The sequence below is a fragment of the Capsaspora owczarzaki genome (assembly GCF_000151315.2).
Source record: "Capsaspora owczarzaki ATCC 30864 unplaced genomic scaffold supercont2.8, whole genome shotgun sequence".
Lineage (NCBI taxonomy): Eukaryota > Filasterea > Ministeriida > Capsasporidae > Capsaspora > Capsaspora owczarzaki.
In genome coordinates, this window is record NW_011887299.1 from 101783 (window position 1) to 124608 (window position 22826).

The window sequence follows — 22826 nt, forward strand, 5'->3', positions numbered from 1 at the left end:
GTGTCGGCGAGCGCCGCCTCCACCGCGCGCGACGCAACGGACGGGCGGGAAGGAGTGAGAGCAGCTGCTCGGCGGACGGGCGCTCCATCAATGGATACGGATGTCAGACTTGCAGCTCGTGTGAGGGGAGCGGGTGTGCCGGGCGAGGTGCTGATCGCCACAACCGCGGCAGCAGCCGCAGCAACAGGACTATGCGACAGAAGCAGATTGGACGACGAGGCGTCACCATGCAGCCGCGAAACGACAGAGCTCGACGATTTGCGTCGCGAAACTGCGCGAGAAGCCACGGGCGAAGAGCCCGGACTGGCAGAAACCAAATCGGCCAATCCCGAGCGGTGTTGACGTGCCGATCCTCACGGACGCAATAGCTGCCGCAGCAGTCGTCGCAGCAGCAGACGCATGGCTGGACGAGGTGCGCTGCTGGGATGTCTTGTTGAGAATGACTCCCAAGCAGCTCTTGTAGTTGGAATTGTCAGCGGCAAGCCACTTGGAAACAAAGGCCAGCTTGTTCTCTGCCGTCAACGGCTGGATGTGGCGGACAGTCAGGCTCGCGGATGGACTGAACAGCTGCAAGCGACGCTGCTCAATGCGAGCGCAGTCGTTCGGGCGGGCGGCAAGCACAGTGTTGCAACGCCACTGCTGCAAGTTCAGAGACTCCAACCCGCGCAGATTGGCAACGCAGTCAATCAAGAACGTAAAGCCGCACGTGAGCTGGAGTTCTCTGACATCAGCAGGCCCCAAGAGCGTGCCAGGTGTGGAGAGGCGTTGCTGGATGGCTCGCTCGAGAGGACCTAGTTCCGTTTGGCTTTCAAGAACATCCGACATGGAGACGTAGACGGGAATGTTCTTGACGTCTGACCACTGGGCCCAGAGTTCCAGCTCGAGTTGTCGAAGCAGTGTCGTTTTGCCACTCCCAGCCACTCCGCCAACAACGAGAGCAATGAGGTCGGAAGTCGCGTTGGCCAGCGAGTTTGCAGATTCAAGCTGCTGCAGGAGTGCGTCCAGCGCGGGAGTTTCCACATCACCTACCGCAGCGGAAACGGCAACAGCAACTGCCGGCGACGACGAGGTGCTTTTTGGCGAATGACCAGCACCCACCTCGACAGCCAATGTGGGCGAGACCTGCGCCGGGCGATCGCCCAGCCGCAACGCGATGGGATTCGGCGCCACGCGCGATTGCTGCAGCTCTTGTGCGCGCACCTTTTGCACGCGCGCAAGCGGGTTGTTTGTCACGCGGGAGAACAACCGCGGCAGGGCGGCATAGTGAGCCTGCGCACTTTGCAGAGTCTGCATGGTGCCGAACGACGCATACGACAACCAAGGAGTGCCTGAGATGGCTTCAGTGGCTGAAGCAAACGCATCGTTGATCTGAACGGTACTGGTAGCGAGCAGGTAACAAAACTCCATGACGAAATAGTCGGAGGCGATGCCGTCGCACTGTCCTTGCATGCCAATCACTGCGTCGACACCAGCCGTTTCATCATCCTCCGGTTGTGTCTGGACAAAGAGGCGCCAGGCACCTTCAACAGAGTAGGACGATGGCAGCACCACGCATTGCACCTTGTCCGTGTTGTCGCGAACAACTCTGGCCAAGTGTTCGTACAGCGTCAGGCGCGCAGCCATGTCGGCGGGCTGGACGACTGCGCCAGGAACAGAAAACGCAACCACCTGTGGTCGGAAGGAGAGAAGAGAGTAGCGGATTTGGTCCAGGCGGTCGACATTGACATTCATTCCTGCAATGGCTTCCGGCGAGCTGTGGGGAATCTCCATCACAGTCCAGTGGGGAAGCTTTCGCGTAGCCTCGTCTTCATCCGACTCCATCGCAAGAGTATTCTCGGCAGCAGCCTTCAAGAGCGTCGCGTTGCAGATGAAATTCAACACCTTGAAATCTGTAGCATTGGAGTTGAAGCGCATCACAAGCGTATGAAAAGTTCGGGGGGAAAAGAAGTGAGGACAAGCTGCTCACAAACGAATTGATGTGACATGCAAAACGGTCGGCTCACTAGTGGCGCGCCGAAACACTGGGCGAGGTTTGGCAGCGGTGGACGACCAAGCCTTGTGAACTGGGAGGGGGGACAGCAAAACACAAAAGCACAAAAACATATCATTGTCAGTGGAACAAAGTGATATGGGGAAATGCGAGATGAGCTCGGCTGGGGCTGGACTACTCACGTGTTGGCAACGGTGGCTTGTGTGCCAGTTGAAACCACGGTCGAGCACGCGCAGAGACGCTTTCCAGAGCTTGTGCAAACAATGCAGGATACGAAATGTACGCGTCAGAATCTTGAGCACGAAACAGATTCTGAAGGAGCGTCGTCGTGAAGCTTAGAACGTCGTCTTGGCCAACGGCGCAGTGCATCGCGTCGATACAGAACGACGACGCATTCAATGCAATCACGCACTGAGCACCCCAATGGCAGAAGGCGCTGGCAAGACCATATGGGATGGGCGACAAAAAGATCAGACATTGGGCAGTGCATTCGTATCGGTCCTGATGTGCCTGCTGAATGATTGCGTTGACAGAGTCCTCGTGCTCGTCCAGCCGACCGCGACCCGCCACGACCACGACAGGAGCGGCGTTGCAAGCCTTCAGGAAGTCGTCCGCTGTTGAAGGAAAAGCTTGGAGCGGTTGACTTCGGACGCGAAGACTGGAGAGGCAACAAAAAAGGAAGAAAGCGTCAGCAAAGGGGGAAATCATAACGTTGTCCGAACAAGCAAACGAAAAGGAAACACTAATAACGCTGATTCTCGCGTACTCGTCACTTTGCTCAAACGCTGCAAGCAACGGCTGTAGATGCCGAAAGGATGAATTGGCTCCAGTCGTCACTCCAAACGCCAAGTCCAATGCCACAAGTCGGAATCGATCCACCAGCACGTCTACAAGGTTTGAGGTACAAAGCACGAGCAAGCAATGAATTTTAAAAAAGCCAAACACACAAAGTGAACCCAAACAGACTTCAGTTGAATGTCGTTTTGTTGCTGCTTACCGTGTCGAGTTGAACCAGTGGTTGTCGGAAAGCGTGTCTGGAAGGCAAACCACGTCGATAGCGCGAGGAGGTCCTCGTTCGGCATCCAACCACGCGCCGAAGGCACCAGCGGCACTGGAGCATCGTAAACGCCGTCTGGGACGGGTGTGCGAATCGCTCCATCAGCACTGGCAGGTGTGTTGCTCGTTGCCCAGCGTGCTGGCACAGACGGCTTCGCATACTGAGCAGCATCAGCGGCGGTGGACGAGGGGAGTGGTCGCGGCACCGTTTGCACTGTCGCGTAGAGCGCCTCTTCCTCAACGTCGTGGCCGCCACTGCCGGGTTGCACCCGGAGTGGTGCAGTTGATGCGGATGCGTCGGCTACATGATCCACAGGGACGGAGTAGTTGGACGCCGCCAGGTGACTTTGAAGGACGGCCAGCTTGCTGAACGGGACGGGGCCTGGCGTGCTACGAACTGGCTCGACGACAATCGCATCCACTGGCTCTGAAATCAAGGACACGGCCGGGCTGCTGGGGGCCTCCACATCCAAGTACCGACGCGGCGAATACGCAGAACCAAGCTGATCTTCGAGGTCGGATCGATCTCCCGGGCTGTCTATGCTGTTTGGTGACAAGTCTTGGTCGTCTGTCATGCAAGATCGGTGCAATCATGAGCTCGTATATCCGGCAAACAAAAAGCACTGCATGAGAAAACGCTTGACGATCCTTACTCGTGTCTTCCGCTGAGACGCTCATCGCAGCATGGTTGGCAGCACTTCCAGACGGTTGAGTATGGCTCGGATGATCGTCCTCGATTGAGGCACTGCTATTCACAGCATTGGCAGGCGCTGGTGGGTTGGACTTGCGACGCGGTGGAAGCGCCGGTTTGGCTTTGCTTGGCTTCTGAGACTGGATCTGAGCATAGGTATCATCATCACCAACATTATCATCAACATCATCATTGTGGTCTTGACTTGATGCATTGTTGGTGAAGCGATGATCAGCATCAGTATGGCGATCGCTGTGGACGGCTGTTGCTTCAGTAGGATCACTTGACTGCGCGGCGATGACCGGGATTGGCGGAAGTGCTCGTCGCGCCAGCTCACGACCGCCGCCCGACACGGCGTTATCATCATCGTGATTATCGTGACCATCATGACCATCAGCGTGACTGGATTGAAGCGAGGCAGTCGAGGCGGACTCGCTGGGACGGCGTCGGCGATTCTTCTGCGCTGCGACGCCTGCAATCTGTGCCGCAGTTGATGCTGCTGCTGCTGCTGCTGCTGCTGCTGCCGCTGCGTGCTGGTGAGGTGGCTGCTCGTAGATGACTGCATCAGCATTATCAGCATTGGCTGCTGCTGGCTGCTGTTGGGGGGATCGGTGCAGAACAACGTCTGCTTCAATGTACTCGCTCACAAGTCCGTCCGCGCCACCATTCAGCTCAGTTCGCTCAGTTTGCTCAGTTTTCTCAGTCTGCTGTTGCTGTTGCTGTTGGGTTGGAGGCGGCGGTGGTGCTGGTCGGCGCGTCGTCGGGGCTGCAATCCGATCCACTTCAGCATACTCGCCCAGATTCAAATCTGAAGACTCCATTCAACGATTGGAGAAGAAAGGAAGAGAAAAGACTGAAGAAAGCAAGCAGTATAGCAGGAAAGATTGAATGATTGGAACGAACAGAGACGCTCAGATTGAGATTTTGGCCATTGAGTCTCAGTACTTTCATCCCTCTCAAATAGACCTCGACATGCCGTGAATGGGACATCCAAAGTCAACTTTGCAAGCTCGTGAGGCAAATGGTTGTGATTGCAAGGACGGAAACCAGCGTTCGTTCTCAGATGCTCAGAAACCACTCCTCATTCACTCTTCCTCTTCGTTCACTCTTCTTCTTCTTCTTCTCCGTTGAATGGCACTCACACTCGATCTCTCGCGGCGCATTCTAAACTTCCTCGCGTCATCGAAATCGCCACCAGGCATCAATCCAGCGCGCATGCAACGCATTGCTCAGGTACAACATCCGACAATACAAGAATCTGAGAATTTTTTCCCGCGCAAATTTTTGAAGCCTTGTTCTCAGAATGTCTGTGTTGTTTTCAGGTTGTTGGCTCGCGGTCGTCGCTACGGCTTGTGCTCGAGAACTGCATGGATCCACACAATGGTACAGCGCTTGCCAATGCAGCAGGACGGAGACCCGAGAGGCGAGGAAGGGCCAAAGTGTGCAAACTGAACACTCACGTCGCGTTGAAAACATGCTCTGCAGCGTCCGCGTGCATCCGTACCGCCGAGTCCTTTGGCATTGCACACGTCCATGTCATTGGTAAAAACCATCATGAATCTCAGATGGTGGGACGGGGGGGGGAGTTCGGAGTCGGGGTCGAATTCTCAAATCACTCTTCCTCGTGTTGCACAGAGTCGTTCAGCACGTTTCGACCATCGGAAACGGTCGCGAGCGGAGCACATACATGGACGCTGGTGCATCACCATCCAAGCGTGGAGCACTGCCGCGCGGCACTCGCAGAGGCCAACTGCGCGCTCGTGGCGTCAGACCTGTCTGGCAATGCAACCGAACTGCTGCACGGCGTTCGAAGCTGGCTCCCATCACTCTCGACATTAACAACAGAGCAAAGAAGAGCATTGACGAATGTGCTGGACGAGCGTGCAGCCATCGCCGCGATACGTTTGACGCCAGATTCAGTCCTCAAGCATGAGGCGGCTGCTCCGCCAACGCCTCCAGCCACGCCAATCGTCAAAGCGCACGCTTCGCCTGTATTAAAACCTGTGCAATCGCTTGCGCTCGCTTTTGGAAACGAATCGAGGGGAGTTTCGCGTTTGCTCGTCAACTCATCCGACGCGACATTCTTCCTGAAAACGGTCGGCTTCACACAGAGCCTCAACTTGTCATGTGCCGTTGCAGCCACACTGGGCACGCTTCAGGGAATCAACTTGCTCGATGGATTGCCCATGTCGCAGGACGAGCAGACCATTTTGCAAGTACGATTTTTGCTTTCACATGGTTCGCGCACCATGACTGAGCTGTTGAGGCGGGCTGGCATCGAAGTGCCAGGCCTGTAGTGGGATGCATGCGCCAAGATGTCAGGTTGCGGTCCGAGATGCGTTGAAAGTCAGTTCTCTCAAACAACAACAAAACAATAATTTTAAGACAGCAATGAACCACAAACACACAAAAAAACACATACACACACACGGCCAAGCTAGAGTACACCATTGAAAACAAAAAAGTACATCAAAGACAACAGGGACATTCAAACAACTGATAAATTGTGGCGCCAAGGCAGGCGAGGCTATGGCTTGGCAGAAGCGCCTTCAATTGCAGCGTTCAACTCGCGCATTGTGATAACGCCCACGACGCGTCCACGCGACGTGACAATGGCAACATTGAGGCCCAAGAGCGAGAACAACGAATGGACCTACAAAACGAGAATGTTCAGTTGGGACGATCCAAAACACTCTGCTCAAACAGAAGACCAAGTGTACCTTTGCAAGCGAAGTTCGCGCAACAAGCTGGAAGGGGGATGCATCGATTCGTGCGCCTCGAAGAACCACTTGCTCGTCAAGAAGGGAATGAATGCGGCGCTGAGCAAAAGTGACAAAGAACGTTCAGAAGTGAGTCCCTTGTTTCAGCAACGAGAAACGTGAAACAGCATGCAAAAAACGATCAGCTAGCACCATAGCACAGCGACAAAACGACGATCCATCAACAATCAACATACCTCGAGTGCATTCTTTTCTCGCTCGTCTGGCTGGGCCTCTACTGGTGCGTCCACATTCTCAACGGATTTGCGGAAAATGTTGACAAAGCTCGGCATGCGGCGCTTTCGGAGCTTTTTCTTTCGCTGTGAGCACCAACATGAAAACGTCGATGAGAAAACAAAAGGCGCAAAAGACACCACAATGGCAAACGCCGCCAAATTCGCAAAATCGAAAAAAAAAAAACAAGTCTCACCTCATTTTCTGGCAACGTCGAATCCGTTGGCAGAGTCTCATTGCCAGTAAACGACACATTGCTGGTGATACTGGAGAAGGTGTCTCCGTGATGTTCGTCGTCAGACACAGCTCCATCCAGCGTGTGGGAGCGCGAACGCCCCCCAAGTCCCGCAAGAGCCTTGCTGAGCTGCTCGTTGAGCATGCGCTGAAGAACATCACGACGAATCGTGCCAATCAAAATCATTGCCTCTGGTTGAATTCAAGCACAACCAAAACAACAAAGTGTGAGAACTTGCGAAACTGCCTTTCGTCTGCCATGAAACTGTGCTTGTATTTTCCACTTACCGCGGCTGTTCACAACTGGGAAGGTGCTGAACTCGGTCTTTGAAACGAGGTCTTTGATGTCTGCGTAGGTGGATTCTTCGCTCACGAGCGCCAGGTCGCGATTCATCAAGTCGGCGGCAGTCATGTTGTACAGCCTGCAAGCAAGACGAAATATGAGTAATGTTGCAAATGACGTGCGTGGAGGGAAAAGAAAGGGGAAAAAAGTCAAAGGCGACGGATGTCCTTACCGTCCTTTTCTCAGATCCGGCAAGAATGGTAGCTTCTTGATTTGAATGACGCTCTCGTAGAAGGACAGCATCCAGGATTGCGCAACCGCATTTGAAACAACCACAGCAGTCTACAACCAAGGGTTAGGTCGGGGGAAAACGCAACAAGCGAACATGGAAGGCACTCCAAAAATACCGCATCGTCTTACCAAGAGCGGAATGACGTGGTGAATCTGACCCGTCAGCTCGAATGTAATGATTGCGATCGCAATTGTGTGTGTCACACCCGCAGCACACGAAGTCGCGCCTGTTGCCAGAAAATGGATAAAGTGTTAGACACAAAAAAAACAAGTCCAAAAAAAAATGTCCCCCTTTCCGCTCACATACCGACTAGGGCGTAGCTCGCAGGAATCCAGCCCTCCACAGGATTGGGATTAATGACAGCAATCACCTCGCCGACAAAGCGCCCGAGTGCTGCGCCGAGTACGTAGACGGGGAAGGCCATTCCGGCAGGAACAGGCAACGAGATGGCAAAAATGACAAAGAAGAACTTGACAAAGGCGAAAATCAAAAGAGCAACGAAAATGTTTGGGTAGTCCCAGTCGGGATTGACTTTCACCAATGGTTCTTGCGAGAAGAGATTGTTAATGACTTGACGTTGTGTGAGCTGCAGATGACAAAAAAAACCAAACACGCGAATTGAGGTGGGGAAATTCAGCGGAGGCAACGAAAACGCGAGAGATCTAACTCACATTCATGTACGGCCCAATGACGACACCGGACGTCACAGTGGCCAGCACGAAGGTCACAATAAGCGGATACATGAACCAACTGTTCGGTCGAGGTGAATGGTGAGCACGAGATTTGTTCACACACAAAACAACCGCCTGTCAACACAACAAAAACCTACTTGTTCTTAATCCAAGAAATGTTGTTCAGCTTGAGGCGGCGGAAATCAATGTACTTGCGATGGCACTTGACAAACAAGGAGCCAATCAAGCCGCCCAGCATGCCCAGCGGAATGAACACCAAGAGTTCGATGGGCTGGTAGCTCGTTTTCGGGAAGAAGGTTTGATAGAGTGGAGTGATGACACCTGCGGTTGCACAAGAAACAGAGCAACAACAGCAACGACAAAAATGAAAACCAACGCGCACGGGATGGAAACAGAAAATGGCGCAGCAGAGCAGGGCCACGCTTTCTCACCGGAACCCGTGTACCACGTCACAAGAACACGATTCATCAATGCCGAGACCGTCGCCACGAAAAAGCCTCGCCAGTAGTTGCGAATGGCGAAATAGGTCGCAGTGACTTCAATGGCGAACAACACTCCGCCGATTGGCACACCGAAATTGACCGCAACACCGACGGCGCAAGCAGCCGAAAGCATTTCCAATCGTCGTGCCTTGTTCTGTAGTCGTGTAGCAAGAGCGACGAGTTTTTAGAAAACGCCATTATGTGCACGCCACATCCAAGCTCTCTGCTTACATTCGCAATCGCTTTGAACAGGTGTTTCGAACCCTTGTGCACGAGGATGCAAGCAATGTGCACGTAAGGACCCTCTTTGCCAAGCTGAATGCCGCTTCCGATGGCACCTGCCACACCAACCTGTCGACATGGACCAGGACAATACAGTGAGCCAACATTCAGTCAAAAACACGCTCGAAAAAGAAAACAAAACATGATCGTGCGTTACAATTTTGGCGACAAGCGTGCGGAAGGAAAAGTAGTGGTACAAATCGATACCCTTGAGGATGGTTTTGAGTTCGGGAATGCCAGAGCCTGACCAAAGTCACGGGAAAACCAAAAACCAAAAAAAAAACGATTCAGATCTCTGATCAAAAACGCGAAACCCCACATGCTTGCACCACATCCATGTCGTACCGATGGCATTGGTAGAGACGAAATGAGTGAATCCAACGGCAAAGAGCATCACTCCCATCGTGACAGACACCCAAAGCAGGTATTGAAGAAACTTGTCGTCCGTAAGATGAACGAGTTGGCGATGACCTATCACAATTCGGATGAGTTAGATAAAGCTGCAATTGCGCGCCGTCTAATCCCATATCCGCGTACCAGCTTCGGCTTGCGCGATCGTCAAGTCGACAGTAAAGCCAATGGTGGACGTGAGCATGCCGAGCAGAGCCAAAAAGACCCAATCGTTGTTGAAGACTGCTGCCACCCAGTACGAAAGCTGGGCTTTGATGCCTGTGTTTGCGGTCCAAGTGTTGAGGGTCGCAGGCAAGTGAGTCAAGAGGTTGGCAAACATAGTTGACCCTTTTTCCGAGCCCCACGCCCAACCCTCGATGACCAACCAAGCGCTTCAGCTTCAAAACACCACCCCCAACACAATCAGCCACTGGTGGTACCTTGTGGCGTGGTGAGGGCGCGCAGATCGTCTGCAGCCTTGTTGGACCGTGCTCCTCCATCTGCGCTGCTGCCGTCGCCCCGGAGATCGATTTCCTCCGTGTGTACTTCTGTTCCTGGGACTGGATCGCCGTGCCTGACGAGCGGTCCTGACGCGCTCGAGTGCAAGTCCAGCGCGACGGACGCGTCAGGGTTGAGCGGGTCGAGCGGCATCTCGAGCGCGTCGTCCGCCCGCCTGCCTCCCGACGACGACGACGACGCCACGCCTGCTGCGCCGGATCCCGATGCATCCTGAGGGGCGAACAGTGCGGCGACGGCCAGACCGCCGCCTCCTCCGCTGTTGCTCGCTGTTGAGCCTGCTCGATTCCTGCTTGCGTCCCAGCTTGCTGGGTCTGCGTCGTGCTGGTCGCTCGCTGGCTGCTTGCCCTTGCTGTTCAACCGCGCAGCAGTGTCCTTTGCGAACTGCTTCAGCGCGACGCTCGAGTAATTGCCATAGCCCTGGAGAACAAAAAGCAGAGACAAGAGAAGGGAAGCGAGGAGAAATAGTTAGAAGGTCAGTATGGCGGCGATGGTAAGCAAATGGTAGCAAGAGCAGTGAGCGGGTAGTATCCCTTTTTTTTTTTTTTTTTTTTTTTTTTTTGGCTTTCCTTTGGTTCTTTGCTCCATTCATCTGCTCCCTCTGTCCCCCCACTCACTCTGTCCCCACTCTCTCTCTCTCCCTGATCCATTCAGCAACCACAGCCAAACACATCATCCAATCCAACTCCACTTTGTGTGCCTTACCAGTGTCTGCTCGTATGCGTATACGGGCGTCCGATCGTCGAACGTCTCAAAGTCCTCAACCTCGGCGTCCGGGCGATGGGACCTCGACGACATGTCAGTTCAAGTCCCTCCTTGTTTGTTGCTTCTTATGTGTGTTTGATCTTTGTGCTGCTATTGCGAGTTGAGGGTCGAGTTTGACGATGATCAGCAGTCCAACAAAACGCGGGGAAAACCTGTTTGTTGCACCCCTCACTCACGAGCTCAGGGTTTGGAAAGCAAAACGGGTGACTGAATGAATGGACGAATATAGAGAAAAACTAAGAAATAAGAAATAAAAGAATGATCACAAAGTGGTGCTGAGAAAAATGGAAGAATGGATTTCAACAAAAAGTCTCAAAGGCAATGCAAGGAAGAGCCAATCGATCAATAGAGAAGAGTCAAATAGAGAAGAGTCAAACAGAGGAGATTCAACAGTGGAAAGTGAATGCTGTGGATGTGGAAAACCGGTGGGATTCAATGGAAAATTCAATGGAAGCGAGAGCTGTCTCAGAAATTTCCACCCCTCCCTCCACCTGGTATCATGGAACCATCGCTCAGAGTGCTGGTCAGAGTGATGCAATTGCTGCATCCATAGCAAAAGCCACTGGTCACTCTTTTTGTTCTTTCCGCTCAACTGATGTTCTCCAGCAGCGACCTGACGGATGCGCACTGCGCGCTGTCTGTCGTCTCGTCCGACCACGTCCGATGTAAAAGCGCACATTAAACATGACCAACCACTACTGATGAGGATTATTTGATAAGGGGGGGGGATGAGTGAGGGTGGTTGATGGATTCGCATTGTCGGAGGTTTGCTGGATTGGGAGCTGTTCGTTCCAGTGCGAAGCCGTAGAGCGTGGATGACACTCGTAGCTTGCTTGTTACGGATGAGCCATTGGAGCTCCCTTTTTGCTTTGTAGCTGTTGTCTGTATGGGGATGTGCATCGCTCAATCTCAACCCCCTCGTCGCTCCACAGTCCCCCATGCGCAGCTCGTCGTGCTGTCGTCCGCAACGTCCGTCTTCCGAATGGAGCATCTCGCATCGACCCAGGCGCTGCCGCCGCTGTCTGGCGGTGCAGTCTCGGAGGGTTCGCTCACGGCGGTTTCTGTCGAATCGCTCATGCAGGACGTGCCGGCTTCGACCTCGTCTGCTACTACCAGCAAAGCAGCTGCCCAAGCACGGTCGATCCAGGCCTCGACGAGCTCTGGCAACTTGCTCAAGCAGCCCGCGACGCCCGCGACGCCCGACAAGCAGCAGCAGCGACCCGCTCAACCCCTGTCGCCCACATCGCCCTCCTCATCGGAGATGCACTCGCCGCGAGCAAACCGGTCCAGCAAGATCCCTGCAACCCCTCAGGCGGCCGCGTCTCATGCGCTGCTGAGTGCGCTTGTGCCCGCAGCGACCGCTGCAGCGACAGAGCACGTCACTGCGAGCGACGCCGCTGCTTGGGCTACGGCCACCTCGCGTGCTGCAACCGCCACGGCCGTCTTTGCGAACGCAGTGACTTCATTGTAAGTTGACAAACAACAGGACAACAACAAAAAAAGGGGGGGGCCAGGATCAAACTGCAATCTCGAGGCAATTTCATTTTCACCAGATCACAATTCATGATTCAAACATGGTTCTCACCAAAAATGTCACGACGGTACATTCGCGCATTTATTTCGTTTTGTTTTTCGAAATCTTCCGGTGCAGGTTTGTGGCGGCGGAAGCCCTGCACGTCAACTTTACAACCTCGCTGTGCCCGACCAAGGTGCCGCCATTCAAGGCCTGCTGCACGTCAGAGCTACCCTCTGCACCGCCGTCGTTGGATGCCTCGGATCGCCAGGGTCGAATTGTCTTTGTCGCGTCGATGGAGCGCTTGGCGGGGTCGGCGTTCGAGAAGCAGCTGTTGCAAGAACTGCAGGCCGAACTCCAGCAGCAAGCGCACGCTGCCAGCGCGCCCAACATTGCCTTGCCGCACTGGCCCGTCTGCATGGTGTTTCTGACGCCCGTCTCGGACGAGCTGGTCAACGCCCTCACTGCCACCCGCTGCTTGGCAGTGATGAGCTTTTCGCCGTCCCAAGCGCTGGACAACGTTGGGCACGCAGCCTTTACCGCGTTTGGCAGCGAGCTGCTCACCCGACTGTGTCCGTCTGCCTGCAAGATTGTCGTCCCGTTTGCGACCGCCTTCCAGGGCGCCGTTGCAACGCTGAACGACGAGCTTCGCAATGCCGCGCGCCTTTCCGTCTGGTCTGACTTTGCAGAAGCCGTCACGGCCGCCAGCCCCGGCGCCACGAGCAACGTGGCGTTTCTCAATCTCCCAGCTCGCAAGCACATTGCAGCCGAAAACGTGGCCGATCTGCAAAGCTTGAGTCAGTTTATTCGCGACCAGGTCAGTGCTGCGCCCTCGCGTACGGCCTCCGTCGTGCAAATTGCGCTGAGTGCCCCGGCGGTAACGGCCGATGCTGCCGGAAGTGGCGAGATGGCGCTTCAAGCTGCTGCAGCCACCCCTTCCAAGCCCCTGCAAGCGCGTGTTTGCGTGATTGCCGGTTCGAGCGGCGTCGGAAAAGGCCAACTGGCCCTGTCCTACGTGCAAAAGCACGTGCAGCAGCTATCAAGCGTGTACTGGATGGCCGCTGACACGATGGCTGCCGTCTACCAGGGCTATCAGCGCCTGGCCGTCCTCCTGGGTATGATGGATGCCGAGGCTGCGCAACAGGACAACGGCCTCGTCGCCAAAGTTCACAGCGAGCTGGATCGCCGACATGTCAAGGCGAGCCACCCCGAAGATGGCATGCTCGTGCCTACCTATGCGATTGTGTTTGAGAACGCGAGCGCGTCCGAGCACCTCGAGGTGCTGTTCGAAGCCGGTCCGCGCAAGGGACTTGTTCTCATCACTTCTCGCGAGGAAGCGTGGGCCCGAGCTGCTGTCTGGAAGTGCCCTGCTCCTTCTGTGAGCGCCGCCTCCAGCATTTTCGCGAGGCTGCTGAGTGTCGATGGGAGCAGTGGCGACAGCGCGGCGTTGCAGGCGTTGGTCGAAAAGCTTCAATGCATCCCGCTCGGCTTGTCGCTGGCTGCGCAGCTCATCCAGGCAGATCCCAACAAGCGTCTGACTGTGCCATTGCTGACCACCCAGCTTGGGGAAGCCCTGTCCCGTCTGAATGGCACGAAATTGGACGAGCACGACGACGACATGGACGACGACGAACCAATGCCCCCGCGGTGTCTGCAGGCGCTGTGGAGCTTGATCTCCAAGGCTGTTCAGAGCAATCCAATTTCCGTCAAGCTGCTCGAGTGCATGAGCTTTGGCGGCATTCCTCATCGGATTCCCATTCCGCTGCTGTACCACTGGATTGGTGTCCATGCGCGCAGCTTGGGGCTGGCCGCCAACTTGCTCGTCCGCAAGACGTGGGCCGCACTCATGTCCCTGCAAGAGCTGGGCATTGTGTCGTTCGACTACGACCCTGCCGTGACGACCACGGTGGAGGCGAGCCGCATGCAGACCGTCTCGATGCACCCCACCGTGCAGCGTCTGGTGCGCTCCACCTATCGTCGCGACCATCGCGAGGAAATGGTCGACTGGCTGGTCGATGCCCTGCTGTTGGTCACGTCGAGCTCCCATCCGCTCTCCATTTCGACGGAGAGCTCGGTCGTCGTCGCGTATCTGCCGCTCCTGCTGGCGTGCGTTCGTTTATACAAGCCGCTCCTCTCGGCAGCCGACTCTGCGCGCATCTACTTCCGCACCGCTCACATTCTGGCCTTCTACGCCCAACGACCAGACACGGCGCTCTCCTTCTTTGAGTCGTCGCTCGCCAAGCTCTCGCATCTCCGCGGCGTCGACTCGATTGAAGTCGGCTACGTTGCCTTCGACATGGCGTTTGCGCTTCGGCTTGTTGGGGACGAGCACCAGGCAAGTGCGACGCTGCACCAGTCCTTGACCGTCGTTGAAAAAACTCTTGCATCGTTCGACCCGGATGTCGCAGAAGAGATTCGTGCTGCGCTCAAGTCTGTCAAGGTTGGCTCGTCTGCGGCTGGCTTGGCCCAGCACCTGCAGCACGTTCTTGCTCTGAAGGCCCAGTTGTTTAGTGACGCGGCCGTGACGAACGTCGAGCACTTGTTCATCATGGCGCGGCTCCACGGCCGAGTTGGCGAGTACCATCGCAAGTTGGACATTTTGCGCCACACGTACGAGGCGGCTGTCGCGTCGGCCAAGGATCCCCTGTCCCACACTGCCACGGCGCTGTCCATGATTGGCAACACCTGTCGCCATCTCGGTCAGTCGGAGCTTGCTCGTCTCTACCTCGAGAAGGCCCTTGCCCTTCGCGAAAAGTTCTACAGCTCTCGGCATCCCAACCTGGCGAAGGGGCTGCGTGACATTGCGCGTGTCGACGAAATCCAGGGCGACTATGACGCTGCCTTCAGCCGCTTCTCGCAGGCGCACTCCATCTACAACCAGCTGCTCCCTCGGCATGCCTTCACTGCCAAGCTGGTTGAGCATATTGAGCGTTGCTCGACGCATCGATAAAACTCGACCGGGTTGTTGTTGATGCTGTTGTCGTTTGTCGTTTCCAATCGTGTTGAATTTTGCTTTTGCTCCTGTTATTCATGTTGGGTTTTTTTTTCTTCTTGCTCGAATATTACCATTGTCTCAGTCATAGTCAGTCTACTTGTTTTGAGCCAAAAATGACGAAAGGCTTCATCACTTCGCCTGCTTCGTCGGCGCCGTCCAAGCCAAAGGGCAAAGAAGGGCGCGAATTTCGCGATGTCCGCCGAGCGCAGGAAGCCGCCGCCGCCGCTGCTGCTGCCGCCGCCGAGGCCGACAAGGGCAAAGGCAAGGGCAAGGGCAAGCAGCCTGCAGGGACTGGCGGGGCGAGCGCAGCGGGGGCGTCTGGCAGCGGGGCGAGCGGATCTCAGCCTCGTGGCGGTGGTGCGAGTGGAAGCAACGGTCCAGCCAACGCCGCCGCAGCAGCAGGTGCAGCAGGTGCAGCAGGTGCAGGAATGCCAGCGTATGTCATTCGGAACTGGACTGGAAAGACGCCCGCGACGCTGCTGAGCGAGTTTTGTCAAAAGCACCAGCTGGGCAAGCCGCAATGGAACTCGGTGAGCTCATCCCCGCTACATGCTCATGACACGTACAAGGATGACAAGGGGAAAACAGTCCGCGATGCTCGTCGCTAGGGATGGAACGTCAAGGGAGGCGAATTTTTGGTCGTACAAAGAGACGCGGACTCCAAATTTGGCTGCTTAGACACGCTCAGAGACGCTCAGAACACAGCCACCGCTTTACTGACTGCTGCTGTGGTCAATCACAACACTCATCCAACTTTTCACTGATTCTTTTTGTTGGCTTTGTAGCACCAAAAAGGCGGCAAGCACCGCGTTTCGATTATTCTGACCAAGGAGGACAAAAAGACACGACAGCCGCTCACGCTCAATATCGATCCACCAGAGCTGTATGAGCATCCGATGGAAGCCAAACACATGTACGTCGCAGCCTATGATTGGGATTCGGGGGAACGAGGACACTGACTCACACCGACTCACATCGACTCAAACCCCTCCCCGCGCGCCTGCGTTTTGTTGCTCAGGGCCGCCGTCTGCGCCATGCATCGCCTGAATTCACACCTCAATCTATCCCACATCCTGCCGCCTGACTTTCGGGATTATTGGGCCGCGTTGGACGTGCTCAAAAAGAATGACACGGAGGGCATCTGGCCAGCGGCTGGCGGGGACCCGTTCCAGCCAGTCACCAAAGCCGACGTGGAGCGTGCACAGCAAAAGCAAGCTGCCTCGGAGCAGCGGCAGGCCGAGCTCAAGCAACGAGAGGAGGACGCGCAACTGGCCGTCATTCACCTGAGCGAAGCACAGCGCACAGTCATCGAGGCGCTTGTCAAAGAAGCGCAGCAAGAAACCGCCAAGCAGCAGGCGGCTGCTTCAAGTGAAGCTGAGGATGCTGATGAGCCTAGCCCTTCTACCTCCACCAGCAATGTAATCCTGGCAGCCTTTTTTGGTTTTTTCGGCTTTTTTTTTTTTCTTTTGTTTTACTTTTTTTTTCTTTTTTTTTCTTTTTTTTTGGTTTTTTTTGTTAGTATCGTTGGCATACTTGCAGAAAACGTCCACCGCAGTTTACCGAGATCTGCTCGCGCTCGGATTTCATGCTCGCCATATTGATGAAGCACTCGGCGCACAGCCAAAAGCGACTGCCGCGGCCCAGGAGGCAGCGGCACTCAAGTCGGCAGCCCTGTCCTGGTTGTGCCTGCACGTTCCTGAACAAGACTTGCCTGTGCAGTTCCGACCGGACAGCAAGCAATTGACAGCCTCCTTCCACGCCAACACAACGTCGCTGGCGCAGTCGTACATGATTCAACGCCTTCGCGAGGTCGGTTTTGGCCAGCAGCACGCATCCATGGCCCTTGAAGCTTGCGGATATGATGAAGATGCTGCTTTGCTTCGATTGCTCCATCTGCTCAAAGAGGATCGTCTGACGGATGCCGACGCCTTCTCCGCGACCGTGCCCGCCGGTCCACCAAGTGCTCGCTTCTCCGCCGAAGAGATTGATTCGGCCGCTGAGCAGGTGGCTGAGGAGATTGCCGCTGTAGAAAGCATCTACGGGGTCGTGGCTGCAAACGTCAAGAGCCACGCCGAATGTTCCGCGGCGGACTGTTCGACCGACAGTGTCGTCCGATCCATGATTCGGCCAACGGCCTCCTGCATCAGCGTTTGCCTCGCAGTGCCCGAATTCAAACCCCACCTGGTCGAACTCGAACTCAAGTTCCCTTCGTCCACCTGCCTGTATCCGAATGAAACGCCTATTGTGGTCATCCGGCATCCAGCTTTGACTTCCACCACGCGGCTTGTGCTGCAGCGCGCAGCATTTGAGTTTGCAGCCTCTCTGGCTCCTGCACCGCTGTTGTACTCGCTGATTGATTGGGTCCAAACGTCGGGCGTTGAGGTGGTTCAAAACCCACCACCGCTGTCAACGTCAGCCATGCAAGAGGCGGCTGCTGCGGCTGCTGCTGCTTCTTCTTCTGCCAGCTCGTCGGAACCAGCCCCAGCCGACGCCGCTTCGGCGACGCCTGCCGCACGCACAGGAAAGGATGGCAAGCAGCAACAGCGGCGCAGACGTTCGCCGTTCCACGCGCTCCGCACCGATGCGAAAGAGTCTGCGGCACTGACCAAAGCGACGCCTGCCTTCAAAAAGGTGTTTGACAAGCGAAGCAAGCTGCCGTCCCACAGCTACGTGAAAGAAATCCTGTCTGCTCTGGCGGCCAACCAAGTTGTGGTGATTAGTGGTGAAACAGGCTGCGGCAAGGTATGCAGGCGACGACAAGCCGTAGAGTTTGCATTTTATCGACGAAATTTGTGCACTCAGTGTTTTGATGAATGTGCAGACGACCCAAGTCCCTCAGTTCATTTTGGATGCGCTGATTGATCAAAATCAAGGGTCGACGTGCAGGTATGTTTTTGGCGAAAACGATTGGTTTTGGGTTTTTTGTGTTGTTTCGACTGTTTGGATTACTGTTAACTCGCTCGTCTCCTCCATCTGTTCTTATATCTCTCTCCTTCAGACTGTTGTGCACGCAGCCCAGGCGTATCTCTGCACTGTCGGTGGCAGAGCGTGTGGCAGTGGAGCGAGCTGAAAAGATTGGCGAGGGCGTCGGTTACTCGGTGCGACTGGAAGCCAAGTACTCTGCGTCGACACGCCTTTTGTTCAGCACAATTGGTGTTTTGCTGCGGTTTTTGCAAGACGACCCGCTTCTGAATGCGTTTTCGCACATTGTGATTGACGAAGTGCACGAACGCGGTGTCGAAAGCGACTTTGTCCTCATCGCCTTGCGTGAGGTCTTGGCCAAGCGTCGAGACCTGCGCTTGGTGCTCATGAGCGCAACGCTCGATTCGAACACATTTTCGAGCTACTTTGGGGGCGTGCCAGTCATTTCCATTCCTGGGTTTGCCTACCCCGTCGAAATCCTGCACCTGGAAGACGTGGTGCAGCGCACCTCTTTCCGCATTGAGACGATTCGTCGTGGCGGTGCAAAGTCGGCGGGATCTCGGCCTCGGCGTGGAGAAGAAGACGGCACGAGCAGCCTCGAAGCTTCGACCTCGAGCGACTTTGGTTCTAGCAGCAGCACCAGCAGCAGCTCGGCACCACCTCCAGCAGCAGACGCAGCAGAGGCCGTCGACCCGGATGCCGCATTCGGCATCTCGATGGCCATCCACAGCCGCCAGGAGGACATGCTCAATGTCGACCTGATTGCTGCGACTGTCATGCACATCTGCACGACCACCCCAGCCAAAGAGGATGTGCTCATCTTTGCCTCCGGCATGCAAGAGATCAAGCAATGCGTGGAAGCAATCATGTATGCTTTTGACGCGCTGCCGCGTGCCACCAAGGGCAACCAGCAGCTTCTCGTTCTTCCGTTGCACTCGACGCTTTCGGTGCCCGAGCAAAAGCGCGTCTTTGACGCCACTGGGGCAACCACGCGCAAGGTTGTTGTGTCGACCAACGTTGCAGAAACAAGTGTCACCGTCGATGGCATTGTTCATGTCATTGACACTGGCCGCGTCAAGGAGACGCGCTATGACGCCCAGCGTGGCATGTCGAGCCTTGAAGATACGTGGATTAGCAAGGCAAACGCTCGCCAGCGCAAAGGTCGTGCGGGTCGCACCCAAGCGGGAATTTGCTATCGTCTGTTTACCTCCAAGCGCAGCGAGCTGATGGCTGATCACCAGGCACCCGAGATTCTGCGCGTTCCGCTCGAGCAGCTGTGTCTGCAGGTGAAAGCCATGGGCACTGCGGACGTGGTGCAGTTCCTCGGAAAAGCACTCACCCCTCCGGACACGAAGGCTGTCACGCACGCCATCGACGCGCTGGTGGACATTGGGGCGCTGCATCGCGACACCAAGGCTCTGACGCCGCTGGGCGTGCACCTTGCGAGCATCCCCGTCGACGCACGCATTGCCAAAGTGCTCATTTTTGGCGCCATCTTCCACTGCCTCGACCCGATTCTCACGGTCGCTGCGTGCATGGGCTTCCGCTCGCCCTTTATTACGTCGGTGGACAAGCGCGCTCAAGCCGACGAAGTCAAAAAGCGCTTTGCCATTGGCAAGAGCGACTTGCTGGGCTACTCCAAGGCGTACGCCGAGTGGCATAATTGCGCTGGGGACGGCGCAGCGTCCAAGACCGGGGCGCGTCGCAAATTTTGCGAGGACAACTTTCTTTCAATGCAGTCGATGCAGGGCATCTCAGACCTGCGCAAGCAGTTCCTGGACATTTTGGCGTCCATCGGCTTTGTGCCCGCAGCCATCATGCACCACCACAAGCAGCAGGACGCACAGGCGGCCGAGGCGCACCGGCTTCTGAATGCCAACTCGACCAACATTAAGGTGCTCAAGGCTGTGCTTGCTGCCGGACTCTACCCGCAAGTGGCCAGTGTGGTTCCGCCCGAGCGGCAGTTTGTGCAAGTGCAGCAGGGCATGGTGGTGAAGGAGGCCAAAGCATCCGAGCTCAAGCTGTTGCTGAAGGGCGGCACGCAAGTGTTTGTGCATCCGACTTCGGCGACCTTCTCGCTGCTCAAGATGGACGATCGATTCGTCCTGTACAACGAGAAGATGGCGACCTCGAAGGCATATCTGCGCGATACGACGGTTGTGTCGGCCTACCCGCTGATTCTCTTTGGCGGCAACATTGCCATTGAGCACGAACAGCACCAGCTGCTGTTGGATGGTTGGATTAAGATCAAGGCACCGGCGCGCGTCGCCACGCTCGTCACTGCCATCCGACAGCAATTGGATGCAGTGCTGTCTCGGAAGATTGAGCAACCGCTGCTCAATGTGTACGACAGTGCTGTCGTTCGGGCCATCATGAAGCTGGTTGAATCTGATGGTTACTAAGAGCGCATTAGAGTTTTGTTGAAGGTACAAAACAAAAAACAAAAAACAAAAAACAAAAAAACAAAAAATAGTGTATTTAAAAAAATCAACATCAAAATGCGACCGAGCAGCAGGTCTTTTGTCGCAAAAAGACAAAGCCTAAGGAAAAAACATTTCGTAACATGCGGCTGCTGTTGAGCGCCAAGATGATCAAGGTGGGGTTGGTTGCCAACCACGCATCGCGACTCGACAAAAAAACCCAAAAGCGCATCTCTCGCTACTCAATCTTCTTGGGTGTAAGCGAGCGAATGTTATGCCTGACGCACTCGATAATGTTGTCCTCGCCATACGGAAGCTTGTGCTTGAGGCACAACTCGCGAACGAGGGGCTGGACGTAGGGGAGGTTGGAGCGGGGCATGGTAGGGAAGAGATGGTGCTCAGCCTGCGATCAAGCGTGAGGGAGATGATCAAAAAATCAAGACGAGCAGTCAGCCAAATGCATTCTTTTTGTTGGTGTTGTTGTTGTTATTGTTGTTGTTGTTGTAGGGGGCTCTCCCTCCAACAGCAACAATCAACGACCGAAACAACCCGAAAACAACACAGTACCTGCATGGAAATGTAGCCAGTGAAAAAGTGCCAAAGAGAGCTGCCAGAAATGTTGTGCGAGGTGCGGACGGTCTGCTCGAGGAAGGGCATGTGAGCGTCGGGGTCGATGCGCTCCTCGGCGTAGTGGGACGAGAAGACAATGAGGCCGGTGAGCCAGCCGCGGACGAGCATGCAAATGTAGATGGGCCAGAAGCCGGTTGTGGAGTAGACGAACGCGAGGCCAGTGTAGTGGGCGACAAGAAGCAGGGCATCAAAGCGCATCTTCTTGAAGCGGCGAGCAATAAACTCGATCGATTCGAAGCGCCAGTAGAGATCGAGGATGGCCATCGCGGGCACGTAGTAAATGTGCTGGTAGCGCTGAATGCTCTTGAGCTTCTTGTTAAGGTCGGGGTATTGCTGGATGAAGTGGAACAAGGGCGAGGTCTTGATGTCGGGATCGTTGCCGACCTCGTTGGTCACAACGTGATGGGTGTTGTGGCGAGCCTTCCACCACATGAGGTTGTAGCCCTGGAGGGCGCCGACAATGGTCGAGACCTGATCGTTCAGCACGGGCGACGCAAACACCGAGTGGTGCGAGTAGTCGTGGCCAACCCAGCCGGCCTGGTGCCAGCCAAGAATCACCAAGAGCATGCCAAGGTACAGGTGCTCCGGGAAGGCGTACATGATGTACTGGCCACCGAGAATGGAGCCAAATACGTAGAGGAGCTGGAAGTGGAGGAGGGGGGGTGGAAGCGAAAATGAAGAACGCGAAGCAAAGATAGAATGAGAAAACACAATCAAAATCAAATCAAATCAAATCAAAATAAGCGGGGCGAGGCATACCTTTGTAACCTCAAAAAGAATGTTGGGCTTGAAGAGACCCTGCTTTTCGAGCTTTTGGCGGAGCTCAACCATGTCCTTGCGAACGGGGTTTTCAAAGAACTTGGTGTCGCCGGACTGGCCCTCGGGGACTGGCTCGGACTTGTTCAAAAAGCCCTAAGAAGCATTGTTCATCCAAAGTAAGTGAGAATCTGGAGAAACGAGATCAAGAATGGAAACATGCTTCTGATCGCGCTCTCTCTCTCTCTCTTTCGCTCTCTTTCGCTCTCTCGCTCTCTCTAAAAAAAATCCTCACATCAAGCTGCTTGCGAGCCTCCTTGGAGTGCATGGCCTCAAACTGCTCGGTGGCATCGCGGTCTTGGAAGACGTGGAGGACCTTGCGGCCACCGGGATGCTTGCTGAGCCAGTTGGTGACATTGACGCGCTTGCCGTAGAGGTGGATGAAGAGGGGGCCTGCGTTGGCGTCCTCCTTGTGGCCGACAGCGTACTTTTTGTTGTACTTTGGCTTGTTGATGATGGCACCGTCATCGCCACCTGCAGCGGTGACAGCAGCCTGCTCCGTTCGCGGTGCCATGGTGGGGGGTAGTTTAGAAACTAAAAAAGCGGTGAACAACAGAGCCAATCAAGCAAGTCAAAGTGAGCGAGGTGTGCAATATGTTTTGGGATGGAAAGTGAGTGAGTGAGTGTGGATGGGCAATGTATCTCAGAGTTTGAGAATGGCTGGGATGAGAATGATAACCATGATGAAGATTGCCATCCTTCCGCTCTCGTTCTGTCTCTTTCTCTATGATGACAATCATGCTGATGATAGAGCATGCTGATGATAGAAGATGATCGGCGTTTGCATCCAACCAATGCGTTTTCGCAGTCAATCCCAATATCGCGTTTCTACCGCGTCTTCCCCTTTCTTGTTCAGAGTCAAAC

At 55.2% G+C, this 22826-nt stretch overlaps 6 protein-coding genes across 7 annotated transcripts; 3 read left to right on the plus strand and 3 right to left on the minus strand.

The window, feature by feature from the left end:
• Window positions 1-5: 5 nt before the first annotated feature.
• Window positions 6-4576, minus strand: CAOG_04979 (hypothetical protein). The gene is made up of 6 exons (XM_004346614.2): window positions 3700-4576; window positions 2988-3614; window positions 2757-2877; window positions 2173-2648; window positions 2004-2063; window positions 6-1889 (listed from the first exon to the last, which is right to left on the minus strand). Exons 1-6 carry the CDS (start codon window positions 4556-4558, stop codon window positions 223-225), a joined length of 3810 nt encoding a protein of 1269 aa, XP_004346664.1. The 5' UTR covers window positions 4559-4576; the 3' UTR covers window positions 6-222.
• Window positions 4577-4825: 249 nt separating this feature from the next.
• Window positions 4826-6155, plus strand: CAOG_04980. Of its 2 annotated transcripts, XM_004346615.2 has the most exons (4): window positions 4826-4970; window positions 5060-5120; window positions 5223-5279; window positions 5373-6155. In XM_004346615.2, the coding sequence occupies exons 1-4, from the start codon at window positions 4869-4871 to the stop codon at window positions 6032-6034; spliced, it is 882 nt and encodes a 293-aa protein (XP_004346665.2). In that variant the 5' UTR covers window positions 4826-4868; the 3' UTR covers window positions 6035-6155. The 2 variants fall into 2 exon arrangements, with proteins under 2 accessions (XP_004346665.2, XP_011270485.1); XM_011272183.1 differs by having other exon boundaries at window positions 4826-5120.
• Window positions 6156-6264: 109 nt separating this feature from the next.
• CAOG_04981 (voltage-gated chloride channel protein) lies at window positions 6265-10699 on the minus strand (the record flags this gene model as incomplete). Its single annotated transcript, XM_004346616.2, has 17 exons — window positions 6265-6390; window positions 6458-6556; window positions 6694-6816; window positions 6927-7156; window positions 7253-7386; window positions 7546-7589; window positions 7668-7765; window positions 7846-8125; window positions 8211-8289; window positions 8369-8552; window positions 8663-8867; window positions 8945-9064; window positions 9153-9238; window positions 9341-9466; window positions 9533-9664; window positions 9826-10321; window positions 10607-10699. 17 exons carry the CDS (start codon window positions 10697-10699, stop codon window positions 6265-6267), a joined length of 2655 nt encoding a protein of 884 aa, XP_004346666.1.
• Window positions 10700-11247: 548 nt separating this feature from the next.
• CAOG_04982 (hypothetical protein) lies at window positions 11248-15255 on the plus strand. The gene is made up of 3 exons (XM_004346617.2): window positions 11248-11331; window positions 11599-12133; window positions 12318-15255. The coding sequence occupies exons 1-3, from the start codon at window positions 11262-11264 to the stop codon at window positions 15127-15129; spliced, it is 3417 nt and encodes a 1138-aa protein (XP_004346667.2). The 5' UTR covers window positions 11248-11261; the 3' UTR covers window positions 15130-15255.
• A 32-nt stretch (window positions 15256-15287) lies between these two features.
• On the plus strand, window positions 15288-20498 carry CAOG_04983 (helicase domain-containing protein; the record flags this gene model as incomplete). The annotated part of the gene is made up of 7 exons (XM_004346618.2): window positions 15288-15704; window positions 15960-16087; window positions 16193-16592; window positions 16714-17728; window positions 17786-17916; window positions 17996-18060; window positions 18173-20498. 7 exons carry the CDS (start codon window positions 15288-15290, stop codon window positions 20496-20498), a joined length of 4482 nt encoding a protein of 1493 aa, XP_004346668.1.
• Window positions 20499-20568: 70 nt separating this feature from the next.
• On the minus strand, window positions 20569-22546 carry CAOG_04984 (delta-8 desaturase). The gene is made up of 4 exons (XM_004346619.2): window positions 22198-22546; window positions 21906-22058; window positions 21084-21788; window positions 20569-20919 (listed from the first exon to the last, which is right to left on the minus strand). The coding sequence occupies exons 1-4, from the start codon at window positions 22474-22476 to the stop codon at window positions 20755-20757; spliced, it is 1302 nt and encodes a 433-aa protein (XP_004346669.1). The 5' UTR covers window positions 22477-22546; the 3' UTR covers window positions 20569-20754.
• Between the last annotated feature and the right edge of the window lie 280 nt (window positions 22547-22826).

Excerpts from the sequence above, each read along its gene's own strand:
- CAOG_04979 (XM_004346614.2), bottom strand. The coding sequence starts at position 4,558 with ATGGAGTCTTCAGATTTGAATCTGGGCGAGTATGCTGAAGTGGATCGG. Across the intron at positions 3,615-3,699 it reads CGTCTCAGCGGAAGACACGA|ACGACCAAGACTTGTCACCA; the intron begins GTAAGGATCGTC and ends CTTGCATGACAG. Across the intron at positions 2,878-2,987 it reads CACTGGTTCAACTCGACACG|ACGTGCTGGTGGATCGATTC; the intron begins GTAAGCAGCAAC and ends CAAACCTTGTAG.
- CAOG_04980 (XM_004346615.2), top strand. The coding sequence starts at position 4,869 with ATGGCACTCACACTCGATCTCTCGCGGCGCATTCTAAACTTCCTCGCG. Across the intron at positions 4,971-5,059 it reads GCATGCAACGCATTGCTCAG|GTTGTTGGCTCGCGGTCGTC; the intron begins GTACAACATCCG and ends TGTTGTTTTCAG. Across the intron at positions 5,280-5,372 it reads TGCACACGTCCATGTCATTG|AGTCGTTCAGCACGTTTCGA; the intron begins GTAAAAACCATC and ends CGTGTTGCACAG.
- CAOG_04982 (XM_004346617.2), top strand. The coding sequence starts at position 11,262 with ATGTTCTCCAGCAGCGACCTGACGGATGCGCACTGCGCGCTGTCTGTC. Across the intron at positions 11,332-11,598 it reads CTCGTCCGACCACGTCCGAT|TCCCCCATGCGCAGCTCGTC; the intron begins GTAAAAGCGCAC and ends GTCGCTCCACAG. Across the intron at positions 12,134-12,317 it reads GCGAACGCAGTGACTTCATT|GTTTGTGGCGGCGGAAGCCC; the intron begins GTAAGTTGACAA and ends CTTCCGGTGCAG.
- CAOG_04984 (XM_004346619.2), bottom strand. The coding sequence starts at position 22,476 with ATGGCACCGCGAACGGAGCAGGCTGCTGTCACCGCTGCAGGTGGCGAT. Across the intron at positions 21,789-21,905 it reads TTCTTTTTGAGGTTACAAAG|CTCCTCTACGTATTTGGCTC; the intron begins GTATGCCTCGCC and ends CTCCACTTCCAG. Across the intron at positions 20,920-21,083 it reads CTGGCTACATTTCCATGCAG|GCTGAGCACCATCTCTTCCC; the intron begins GTACTGTGTTGT and ends GCTTGATCGCAG.